General features: G+C 40.0%; 1 protein-coding gene across 7 annotated transcripts in view; it reads right to left on the bottom strand.

Annotated features, from left to right (window-relative positions):
- TBCK (TBC1 domain containing kinase) overlaps nucleotides 1–12979 on the bottom strand; it is a 186769-nt gene that overhangs the window by 144845 nt on the left and 28945 nt on the right. For all 7 annotated transcript variants that reach the window (XR_002094296.2, XM_006269375.4, XM_059722137.1 and 4 more), the window contains 2 exons: nucleotides 3459–3573; nucleotides 1106–1179 (listed from right to left, as the gene is read on the bottom strand). Coding sequence is in view for 6 of the 7 variants with exons in the window: in XM_006269375.4 (XP_006269437.1) it covers nucleotides 1106–1179; nucleotides 3459–3573 (189 nt within the window). In the remaining variant the exon portion in view is untranslated. The remainder of the gene's footprint in view (nucleotides 1–1105; nucleotides 1180–3458; nucleotides 3574–12979) is intronic.

The raw sequence follows: 12979 nt of genomic DNA, 5'->3' as shown, positions 1-12979 counted from the left end.
CCCCATTCAACAGATTTTAAATTTTCTTTATATTCACAAATATAAAAAAGGACATCAATATATATTATATTTTTTTAGCTAAATCTCACTGAGCAGTGTAGAAAACAAAAGATTATAAGTTCTACAAGTTTATCAATAGCACATGGAGCTTTCTATATGTACTTTTGCATGTTTTATCTATGAAAACCAAACATAAAAATGAATATAGTAAGTGCCTTGAATTCAACTCTAACTTGAAGCAATTTATTTACTTTTACATATTTGCATCAAATAAGATTTTGTATGTTTGGCATTCATTTGTTTCCTACCCCCAGTGTTTAATATTGATAAAGTGCTCATTACTGTAGTATCTGGGGACTGAAAGCAGAAATTGCATCAGTAACTTCTACGAAGAAATAAAAAAAAATGCTTTATTGACTCAAGCCCAAGGTTTATTTCCAAAAGTATTCAGCAACAGATGCCACAGAAGAAGGCATAAAGACCCTACTGAAAGAACACATGACATGATCTCTCAGAGGGTTTAGGCGGAGACTCTCACAAAGAATTAGTTTGGACAAATGTGCTAATTAATTACTTAAAATCTGGATAGCCTCATTATGAATTTATGTACTCAGTTCCTCTGACTCTTAGGCCCCTGGCAGACGTTACACTTAAGACATGATGAAGCAGTTACTTGCATCTTAAAAATATAACCCAGCCTCATTTTCAGGCAATTAGTGGTGCAACAAAACAAGAAATAAGCCACAAAATTATTACAATACTTTTGTGATTAGGTAGCTTCGGTATGGTCCTGACCCTGCTGACAATCAGCTGACGTTTGGCTGGCAAGGACCATACAAAGTTTGAGCCAACCCACTGCGGTTGGTTAAAGCCAGTGTGCTCTGTGGAGCCTGCTGATGATCGACTGATCACTGGTTGGTTTGGAACTGCATCAGGATTTGACCTCCAGGGTGGTCCTGATCCTGCCAACCGTCAGATAATCTATCAAAACTGGAGGTCAAAAATCCACAATTCACAAAGTAGTTCTTTCTGTTACTAATCATTTCCAACAAGTGCTTATTCAATATACAAAGCCTAAGATTTTTATGGTGTATAGACTACTCACCCTATAGGGAAATCGACATCCACACCATGAGCTGTCATATGATACAGACCAAATTTAGCCAATTTAACATGTCCCTGTGAAAGTAAACATGTTAGTGGTGAAGCTCTCGGTTACTTAGAGCACAATTTAAATACAAAATAAAAAACCCTTTTGTGATCTGAAACGTGTAAAAAAGGTGAGGACCAAAGTTCTCTCAACAGTCACAGTGCTTTTAAAAATACAGAGCCCAGATTCCAGGTCCCAGTTCATATGTAAACGGAACTCCACTGAAAACTAGTAAGAGTGTTTACTAGCTGGGCAGTGTGTGCATAGGCAATAAGCATACTGCCCTAAAATATTAAGCATCCTAAGTTTCTTTTCTACTATACAGTTTTTAAAGACTGCTCCTTCAATTTCTCTGACTTTCATTCAAATGTTTTTCTAGAGTATGTGAACTCTGGTGTAAAAATTTCCAAATGCACTCCATCCACCCTAATTCCAGCCATCTTTCATTTACTTATTTTCTTCCTCTCCTTGTTCCTCACTTACTCCATGCTCAGCATTTATCTCCTTCCTTTAACACTGATTCCCTCCCCTTTTATTTTTCCCATAGTTTCTGCCATTAGAACATTTCCCAGATATCAGCCCTATAGAATTAATACTGTTTGGGGATTGTTCCTTTTTTTTTTTTTAGTCAGAGAGGTGCCATTTGCCACAAGGGTACAGTGACACTTCCAAATACAAAACTAAAATTTCCAGGAAATTCTCTCAATTCTAATGTGATTACTCCAAGAGAAAAAACAGAAATTGGTTAAAAAAAAAAGAGACTCATTTAGTAGTACCCCCATGTGAAGTAAATTTTGTTGGGAAGCTGTCTTGGGGTTGGTGCAAAGGTGAAGAATATTTGCTAAAGCCATCAAAGGGAAGAGGTTAAAAACCAAAAACTCCATCTATGCAATCTCTCTAGCACCCCTTCTCCTTTAATTTCAATAATTTATCACCATCCTAGGAGTCTAAGTCCTGTTGCTCTTCAGAAATTTTGTTGAAGGATTTAAATTTCTAAATTAACATACAAGTCATTTTACCCCATGCTAAGAGACAGAACAGAACAATGTTCTTTTTTGCTTCCTTTCCCACTCCATTGCAGAGGCAGAAGTCAGACCTAGCTGTATCACAACTCCATTACTATTCTAGCTTCTTCACAACAAATTGCAAAAAAGCATAATCAGGGCAATTAAATGACTGCTCTGAATACAGTAGCATCTACAAGCAATTAAGTGACTGCTCTGAATATAGTAGTAATAATAATGGGAGACTTCAATTAACTTCACATAGAGTGGGTAAGTGCCTCATCAGGGCAAGATGTGGAGATGAAATTTGTAGATGTGGTAAGTGACTGCTTTCTAGAATAACTAATTTTGGAACCTACAAGAGGAGAAGCAATTCTAGACCTAATCCTGAATAACACGCAGGACCTGATTTAATTGGTATCCACTGGTAAGCCACTTTGCAAAAGTGACCATAACAATCATGTTCAACATCGTAGTAAGAAGGAATATGCCCAAAGAGTCTACCATGGTGATATATAACTTTAGGAAGGGAAACTGCACAAAAATTACTTAGAAAGTAATTGGTTAGAAAGAAGTTTAAAGAAGTCAAAATTGTGAAAGACCTAAAAGGCAGCTTGGAAGTTGTTTAAAAATACTGTATTAGAGGCTCAGGAAAAGTGTAGATCACAAACCAAAAAGGGTACCAAGTGGATTAATAAAAGGTTCCTCACCAAAGGCTTTAAAAAACCCCAAACTGTATTGCCATGGGATTGGAGGGAATGTTCTTTCATGAGTGCTAGTTAAAAGACAGGAAGCAAAATGGTAAAACTAAATGGTCAGTTTTCAGGATTTGAGGCTGGTCAAAAGTGGAGTGTTACAAAAATCTGGACTGGGCCCAATTTTGTTCCACATTTTCTCAATGGCCTAGAAATGGGTGCATAGTGAAAATCTCCAGATCTGCAGATGATACCAAATTTGCACGTGTGCCTGGACACTTTCTGTGAAATATGTTTGTACTTGCAGGTAAGGGTACACTTAGCAGTCATCTGAAAGAATCTTTGAGTAACACAATTAATCAAATGGTAAGACTATATTTTGGGGGGGTGGGGGGTGGGGAGAAGATAAGAAGAGCAGGCCAGGAGATATGGAAAATGGGAACAGGAAAAAGCAACTGAACTCTAAATACATCTGAAATTGATTAAGTTGCATCACATGCAGAAGATCTTTCATTCAGAAGGATCTCAAATCCAACTCATTGTCCAAGCCCCCAAATCCATAATGCAGCACTGACAGCCTAAGAAAAAAAAAATGTTACTCAAGCTTACCTTTCGATCTAAGAGGATATTGCGAGGGGAGAGTGCTCGGTGAACCATTCCATATTTGTTCATATATTGCAAGCCTTGCAATACCTCAAATGCTATGCACAAGATCCTTGAACAGCTGCAAAGAAGAACATATGGTATGTAACTTTTCCTTTCATGATTCTGAAGAAAAAGTGTGCACTGCTTTGGACACTGCAGATATGGTTTCTTCCTAGGAATTCTTTCAACTAATGATAGTTTGTTAATGTAGAAGACTGATTTGATTACCCAGAGGACCCCTTCCAGACCTATGCTGTTCCTAATTAAGACTACTGTACTTCCATAAAGTTTGATGAAGGAATCAATACTAAATATTGTAAGAAGCAACTCAAATACCAAGGTGAGATTTTTTCCCCCCATCCTACTGTTGTCATACATTTCCACTTAAGTGACTGTACAGTACTGTGGAAGATCTAGACTCCTATCATTCCAGGAACTGAAAATGAACTAGCAGTAATCTCACTTCCGCTGCTAGGCTACACAGATAGATTTAATCTGAACAAATGTTCTGTGGTGCCTAAATGCTGTTATCTGGACCATGTAGTAATGTTTACACAGCTATAAAACAGCATGCACCAGAAATGCAACCAATCTTTTTTTTTTTTTTAATTTAGAACAAAAAATGGTGCGCTCCAGAATTAAAATTAAGAGTTTCAGTTAAAAAGCAGAAACACATTTTTTGCTTCTTTTTCTCCATCGATATAAGAAGTTACCATTTATCATGATGACTTTGATACTCATACTGCACACCTTGCACTAAACAATGATTGTCCAGTAACATGAACATATATGTACATACATGCTCGAGCATGATTAGTCCACAGATGTCAAGACTCAAAAACCAAACAGTGTCCGAATGGTAATCAGATTTCATGACTGCTATTAGTGTCTTTCAAAACATGGAGATGTAACATGTTCAGACTTCTCAAACAAATCCAACTTACAGTCAAAGACTGAGATGCAAGGTGTTCTAGGTACTCTCAATTTTTTAATTTTTCCTCTTCTGAACATAAATTTCCAGACTTATGAGCATCACATTTTCTAAGCTTGAAATGAACCTGCTTCCCTGAAAACAAAGACCATCTCTTTGTTTAAGCTTGAGTGTCCAAAGGAAGGCCACAAGCATGATTAGAGGCCTAGAGACCAGGTCATATGAGGAGAGGCTGAACAACTTGGGACTGTTCAGTCTGGAGAAGAGAACGCTCAGGGGGGACTTACTGTCAGTCTATATCAGGGGCACACATCAGGGCCTGGGGGAGCATCTATTCACCAAGGCCACCCAGGGGAGGACAAGAAATAATGGGCACAAACTGAAGATTGCTTCAGGCTAGACACATGGAAAAAACTTCACAAGTTGAGTGCCAAGAGTTTGGAACAGGCTCCCTACAGAAGTGGTATAGTCATCCACCCTGGCCCAAAAAAAGGCTTGACGCCCATCTTGCTGGGGTCATCTGATCCCAGTGGTCTTTCCTGCCCAAGTGCAGGGGGGCTAGACCCAATGATTTGTAAGGTCCCTTCCAGCCCCTAACAACTATGAAACTACCTGCTTTCTAAGGTTCATGCTACGGAGGGTGTAGACATCATATGAAACACTTCACAGTGAAGCACTTTCAAGTTGTTACTAACTTATCTGGATTCATTTTTAAGGCAGAACTTCCCAATTCAAAGTGCTTTATCAGCTGCATAGCCCTGTGCCTTCGTTATTTAGGGCACTTCAAATGTTATGTCTGTACATATCCTAGTGTCCCAAATTTGTTATTCTGTTAAGATGACATACCCCACATATTGGCCCTTTGTCCATGTTTTCTTCACTGTACAACACAAACCTTCAACAAATATTAGGAGCTTTGTGAAAGTGACAGCAGGCTATCTGGCTCCCCATATTGTGAAGCTAAGCCTCTTATTTAAGATAGACACTTGGGCCCAAATTTAAGTCCAGTTAGGTAGGTAAGTAGCATTTACACAGCTAGTGTTAGCTGTGGAAGATGCACAACTTGCCATGGACATCTAATAATTTTCAGAAAGCCCCCAACACTTTGGTTCTGCTTCAATGCCTTCTGCCAGGACATATATAGAGATTGTGGGGGCAGGCGAAATGTTAGCCATGGTGAAAGGAAAAGGAGAGGGAAAAGAGGCGATAAAATAATAACAAACAAACAAACGAGAACTTCTGATGAATCAAAAAGTACACTTCCACTTTTTGGTTCAATGGCCTAAGCCACACCCATTCAGTGTTTCTGAATGGAATATTTTTTGGTAATATGGACAGATGGGAATGGAATAGCTTCTCAGGAAAAGGACCAAGGCAACAATCCCAGGAGGCACATTCCTTTGGCTCTCACTTCTGGCTTCACAATCAGTAGACTAGCTACAACAGGTGATGGAATTTCTTAGAAATGCCTACCCCTAGGGGATAGATTACTAGTGAGATATAGTACATCAAACCCTCTCTGGGTGAGGGTGCCCCTAAAACCTGGGTGTCCCAATCCCTGGACATGTATACCACTTATCCACTTGGCAACTGAACTAGTCATGGGAGGATCCTCTTCCTCCATGATTCTGTGATGTATACAGAGTTATGTAGCTACTCTTCTTGGGAGTAGCTGTGTTAGCCTGTAGTCAAGTAGAGAAGGCAGGACAGGGTGCCATCTAAGAGACTAACTGGTTCAGAGACGCATAGGCTGTTGCCTACGGCAGTTTATTTCAGATACTAGAGTTGGACATGCATATACACACATGCACACACTTAAATTATATAATTGTTTATATATATATTAAACAAGTATATATGTTTAAGTTAGCTACTTACTCATCTAAAGGTTGGAGATGGATTCTGGCCTGAGTTGCTAACTAGCAACTCTTACACAAGGTTTAGTGAAGACAAGATTTTGTAACATGACAAGTAGTCTTATTGCAAAAAGTAGACAAACAATTTAATTCTGTTGCAAAAAGCAAAAAAGTTCTGGTATTACAAGTATTTTCATTAGTAAGAGAGGAACTATGCATTCATTATTCACACAAAAAATTTCCTCTACTGCCACTGATTCTAGTCCTATCCTGTGCAGACAAAGATCTACCTCTATCCTCTCTCTAAGCCCACTTCAGGTATTTGAAGGCTTATCAAATCCTGCCGAACCCCAACCTCCCATACACTGCCTCAGTCTTCTCTTGACTAAACATCTTAGTTCTTTCAGGCTTTCTTCGTAAATCTTGCTTTCCAGGACTCCAGTCATTTTTGTTGCTCTCTACTGGACTCCTTCCAGTTTGCTCACATCCTTCTTCAAGTGTTGGACCCAGAACTGGATACAGCATTTCAGGAAATGCCTCAGTGCTGAGTAGGGAGGAAAAAAAATCACTTCCCTTGAATTTGCAAATGACACTCCTGTCATACAACCCAGTATACCATTACTGTTTTTTGCAACAAGAGCACCCTGTTAGCTGATATTCAGCTTATGGTCTACTGTAAGCTCCCGGTGCTTCTCTGCAGTACTGTAGCTTAGCAACTCATTCCCCTGTTCGCAAATACAATTTTTTCATCCCAAGTGCAAGTCTTTGGAGAAATGGTCCGAGATCAATCAAGTAAGATTCAATAAGGACCAATATCCAGGTCTTTCTGGAACCTAGCTCTATTCTGCAAAGTGTCTGCCATTAGCTTAGTGTCATCTACAAATGCGCTAGGCATATACTCAGTCTCACTGTCCAAATCATTAATGAAGGTGTTAAATAATACCAGACCAGACTGACCCCTGGGGACCCCACTTGATACCTCCTCCCAACTACACCCTGAGCTACTGATGACTACTTTTTAAGCAGGATGTCATCTCTCTCCCAGTTCTTTGTGATCCCTTTAAGGAAAGAACTAGAGCAGTGGTTCTCAACCTGTTTAGGCTTAGAGAACCCCTTAATAGATTCAAGACACCTCTTAGAAAATGTCAGCTCTTATCTTTCTCTAGTAAAAAAAAATAAAAATCAGTAAATACTAATAGAGCAATTCATTTTGTTGCAAAGAACACAGACCACAATAGGTCAAAATATTTTTTAACAGTATGGTTTTCGTTTCGAGACCTCTGGGTTTAATCTTGTGAAACATGTTTGCACATCCGACAATACTCGCATTGAATGGTGCTCCATGGCACCCCTGAAAAGATCTCATGGCACCTCATGGCTGAGAATCATTCTGACAGACTCTTTGAAATGCAAAAGGTATCTGAAAGCCTGAAATGGGTGCTAGAGGAATGAAATGCTCCATTTTGACACTAGAGGGCCTCAGCTGCACATTTATTCACAAACAGTTCTCATAAAATGGACAAAAATATGGATAGAGAACTAAGCCAAAATGCTTGATATGGTTTCCAGATTTTATCATTTAGCAAAAGTGAAGGTTCATCCATCCCTGTGGGGTTTTGTTGAAAATAGCAGCTGACTGAAAAACATCTGTGTAAAAGAACTCTACCACACTGTTTCATGTGGATCAATGTAACTGGTGGGATTTGCATAGGTTGCCTCCCCTCCACTACTTCCCAGTAGCTAAAATCTATTTCTGCAGCATCTTGGTAAGTCAGAGTATGCCCACCTTCCAAAAAGCAAAAAATGCTATACTACTGTTACTACACTCTGCAATGCTTTAGTACTAAGTAATCAAAAATGATATTTTTCCTCCATAAGATATCACTTGTAGCTTGGGTTTCATTATGAAAAGCTTCCCAATTGTAACGAGATGTATATGGGTGAGCGACTGAGTAACTGATAGTAAAAGCTTCCATACTTTATGAACCTACTTATAGCCAGCCACAACAGCAGTCCTTTTTCTCTACACACAGGAACTGCTGTTAGATTTTCCAGACTACCTCAGGTCCTCCCACAGGCTCTAGTCCTGGTACAGCTATCCCAGCAATATAGGGGTACAGTCCTCTACCAAGCTCTGGGGTTCAGACACATTGATTCCTAAAGCATTTCTTTCCTTATTTCAGGTGAAGATGACTTAAGACTGTACATAAAAGTCACATCTGTCCTAGGAGAATGCCTTTTGTCCCGGGATCTGATACGTGTACAAGTCTGCCATCCTCCTTCAAGTCCCTCCTGAAGTATAAAGGATACAAAGGATAAGATGTCCTGCTGCTTTTTCCCCCCCCCAAGACACAGCAGCAGTGCAGCAATGAAATTCTTCCAGTAAGACTAACCCTTGAAAATGTTTGAAGGACAGTTTCTCTGAAAAGACACCAAGCACAAAAGGGGAAAAAAGAATGATTTATTGGAATTAGCTGTTAGCTCTCCTAGCGGGGTCTTCATTTTAGAGCAACTTTACCTCTGCCAATCTTAAATATATAAAATCCATTCCTCTTTAGAGTAGGCTCCTGAGGGAGTCCCATTATTGAAGCCTTTGAGAAACACAAAGGTTGCTATTGCTATGGGACATCATAATACAGTTAGGCTTGATTTTAAGTTCTGGGATGAAGGGAAGGGACATGGAAGGAATAAAGGAAGTGGATTTATCAAAGGTACTTAGAACCCAGGAAAGGTATTTTAAAGTCAGTTATAAATCAAAACCAAAATTACAGAACTGGTCTACATTAGAGCAGCAGATACAAAACAGGAATTCCTCCCCCAGAAAGCCTTCTCTTGATAGCATGGACATATTCCCACCCTTTTCAGCAAGTACCTCCAAAGATATGCACTAGCATAATCCAAGTTAAAGGATAGTGCTTGGTGGCTGGAAGAGAGGGGGATGGGGTGAGGCAAATTTGTACACTGTATCACAGCCTTCAGAATTTGTCAGCCAAAATAAGTGTCTGTAAAATTACAGTATTTTTGTGCTAATTGTGCTTATGTTGTTACAATGTTGCATGACTCAGTTTACATATGCTAGCACACGTGGAAATAAAGGTTAATACAGTTCCTGTTAGGTGCCAGGGTTGCCTACACGTGGGAAGTGTGGGATGAGACAAGGTGGACCTATAAAACCCATAGCCTTGAATAGTTTTGTTCAGCTGTATAGGGACATAGCCAGGAGCCTGGGGCAAAGTAGAAGCAGTGACTTCTGGTTCATGATTGTGAATAGTGTGCCACTGCCAGCAGCAGTCAGAACATCCCCCACAAGTCAGCACTCAGGTAGGTTGCCCCTATCCCCTGCCCCTCCTTACCCTACTGGCTTTGCTGACATATCAAAGGTGAGATGGCACACACACACAAGAGGCTGGGGGGTGGAAACAGTGGAGAAGGAGAGTGTGAACAAAGGGTCTGTCAGTCCTTTGGAAGGGAACCGAAAGCCAGAGACCAACTTGGGAGCTTCATGGAGTTGGAAAAACTGGAAAGGAAACAGATGAGTGTCTCAGGGGTGCTCTGGGCTGTGAGAGCTAGACTGGGGACACAGGAATGGCTTTACTCTTTGGAGAGAACCTCCGGTTGGGTGGTCTTTGCCTCAATAAATGCCTTTAGTAAAGAGACTCGTCTGCTTTGCTCCTGTGAACTTTGGGTTGCATTCAAGAGGCAAAACCCCTCTCTTGGGAGCAGACCTGGATGCTAGCTCCTTGGGCCAGGGCTACAGAGTACCAGGGAAGGTAAGAGACCAGAAGGCTGAGGTCTCAGAGTGGGAAGGAATCTGGGCTCCCCCGCCCTTCTTTAGAAGCCAAGCCTGGGTTTGCTTCAGGGGAGTCTTAGAGACGAGACAAAGCCATAGTTGTCTCAAAAGAGCATCCCTTGAAGGACATTCCATAACAGCGGATCACTTCAATGAGCCAAGATAATGAACATCTTTGGTTAACTAGGATATTAGAGAGCTTGATTTGTTTAGCTTAGTAAATCAAAGGCTGAAAAAGAAAGATATTTTTGCTTTCTATAAATGTATATAGATCAAAGGTGGCTGGATAACATGTGAACATGAGCTGGCCATGAATAAAATTAGACTGGAAAGTAGGTTTCTACCTCTCAGAGCTGCGAGATTCTGGCACAGCCTTCTAGTAGAGGCAAACTATGGAAGAAAACCACTTGTAAAGATTAAGTTTAAGATTAAAGGGGTTACTAAAATGATTGCCTGTGGGCTGAACACAGAGAGTTAAGACTGGGAGTCATCTCCTATGTTCTTACCCGTATTAGATCATTACTAGGATTATAGACTGGAGTTTGGACCTTAAACACTTCACAGACAGTTGACCTTCTGCACCTGTTTACTGGCCACAGAGCCAGTGTCTTGAGCCCTTTTATTTTTCTGTATTTTCAGGTGTCTGGGGGGAAAAAAAAATCCCTCTCACAGGAGCACCATGTCAGCATTTGCTTCCTACGAAGTTAGAACAAAAAATAAAGTTTAAGCTGAAAGTGACCCCTGCAAGCACACTTTATTTCAAATCCTCATTTTGAAATCGTTTTTGCAGACTATCACCCATTACTACATAGAGCTATTTGCATTAGAAAGAGCCTGTTTTTTTTTTTTTGGGGGGGGGGGGGAGAAAAATCAGTAATTAGACCCTTTTTTTTTTTTTTTTTGGTGGCCTTATGTTTCTGGACACAAAGCACTTTTTGAAAAGGCAACAGATCCAAAGCAAGATGGATGAAGTCATGGTTAGGTTATGAGGCAGGGTAAGGAGAATGGGGAAAAGAATCCAGATCTGAGAAGCTGCACTCAGTGAGCTGGAACCCTCTATGGTGCATAGGGACAAGTCTCAAAACGACTGGTCATATCTGTGTAACTGACCACGGTTTTACTGACATTATTTCTATTTACCATTGATGCTGATGCTCTTGAAGTTCACATCAAATACATGATGTTGCAAATACTCCGCTCGATTTAAAAAGAAGTGAAACTGTATGCCTTCATACCTGGAAGTTCTTTATGGTGACCACATAAGAGTCATCATGTGTTACGGTGGACTCAAAATGCTGACAGAATGAACAGCACCGGTACATTTTATCATATTGATTGGTAAGTGGTGTTTAACTTTCTGTAGGGTAGAAAAGCAATTTGAAATATCACTTACTAAGCAAAGCAAAAGTACTGCTTTGGTTAGGGTCAAGGAGGATTTTGTAAAAGGGCCCCCAAAAGTTGGCAACAGCACCCCTGAATGCTGTAGACAGCCAAGGGGCTGACAAATTCCTGAGTGTGTGACATTCTGAATTCTAAAACTACAGGACGAGAGATCATACGATTGGAATTTTGAGCTATTTGGATTCAAGAAAGAGACCTATTAAAAACTATTAAAAAGGAAATGACATCAGAAAATAGCCAAAAGGAGGATAAAGATAAAATATCAGTATTCAAAAGGTTGTTTTTATAGATTAAGTTCACACAAGCAAATCCATATTAAAAAAGAAAATTAAATGGCAAGCTGCAGATGGAATTACTATATTCCATCACCTTAAACAAAAGCACATTCCAAGCATTAACTGAAAATATATCCCTTCATTCCTTCCTTCCTTCTTTCAGTCCAGAAACAGACATCCTTGTCATAGCTCATGTGCAGGAGCAAGGCTGTTTCCTAGAGTTTTCCTGGCTGAGACCCAGAATAGACTAGTTTAATATGATCAGCCCTACCTTTTCCTTGATAAAAAAACCCCATCCCACAGTGAAGACAGCTAACTGTTGGAGACTGCCGAACCACCATCATAAAACAGGACAGAGTTCCTTGATACTATAGATAGCTTTTGACAAAGGTGGCCATCAGTGCTATACTACAGGACAGCTACACAAACTGAACAAATAAATATATTAATATGCACGTGCAACAGCTATGAAGTTGAGAGGATGAGAAAACCTAGTGTGCTGATACAAAGCAAAAGATTTCACTAGTTACAATACTGTTGTTGCTACGACAATTTGGAGAACATATGTCTAGTTACGACTTTTAGTTTTGCGTAAACTGTCAGTGAAACGATCACTGCAGGCTGATCAACCATTTTGTAGCTCTACACTGAATGGCTCTGACAGGCTTGAGAAATAGTTTTTAAATCAACAGGGCCTATGCCTTTGAATGGATTCTTTTTACCAAAAACTGTGATGATGATGATGAAAGGAAGTGATGAAAGCTCAAGTGCTCCATGATCTACCAGCCTAGCAAATACAATTTTCTGAAACTAGTGATAGACAAACACTTGTTTTTAAAAAGTTGCTTATCCAAGTGAAAGTCAGCTATGTCAGCACTAGTAAAAGGATATCCAGTATCAGGGATAGAGGATATAGGGACCTTACCTTGAAGGCTGGGAACATATCCAAGGACTCAGAGTGAGTGACCAGTCTGAGGGGAATGGTGACTGAACCAGACTGTCAAGTGTAAAACAACATAGCGAAGTCTGCAGTTATGCTGTACCATGAAGGAATTTGTTTGCCCAATGAAACAACACAAAATAAAATCAAGACTGTGTGATCTAGTGATCCCAGAAAAAGGACAAAGCCTGGTTCTAATCCTAGCTGAAAGGCTGAATCACTGTCTGATTTGAGAAAAATCACTTGACCTCCATGCCTTAACAACCCAGCTGGAAAACTGAATTAAAAAAAA

Source organism: Alligator mississippiensis, chromosome 2, assembly GCF_030867095.1.
Source record: "Alligator mississippiensis isolate rAllMis1 chromosome 2, rAllMis1, whole genome shotgun sequence".
In the NCBI taxonomy this organism is placed as follows: domain Eukaryota; kingdom Metazoa; phylum Chordata; order Crocodylia; family Alligatoridae; genus Alligator; species Alligator mississippiensis.
Note: the sequence above shows the minus strand (reverse complement) of the source record. Positions and strands in the feature narration are given on the sequence as shown.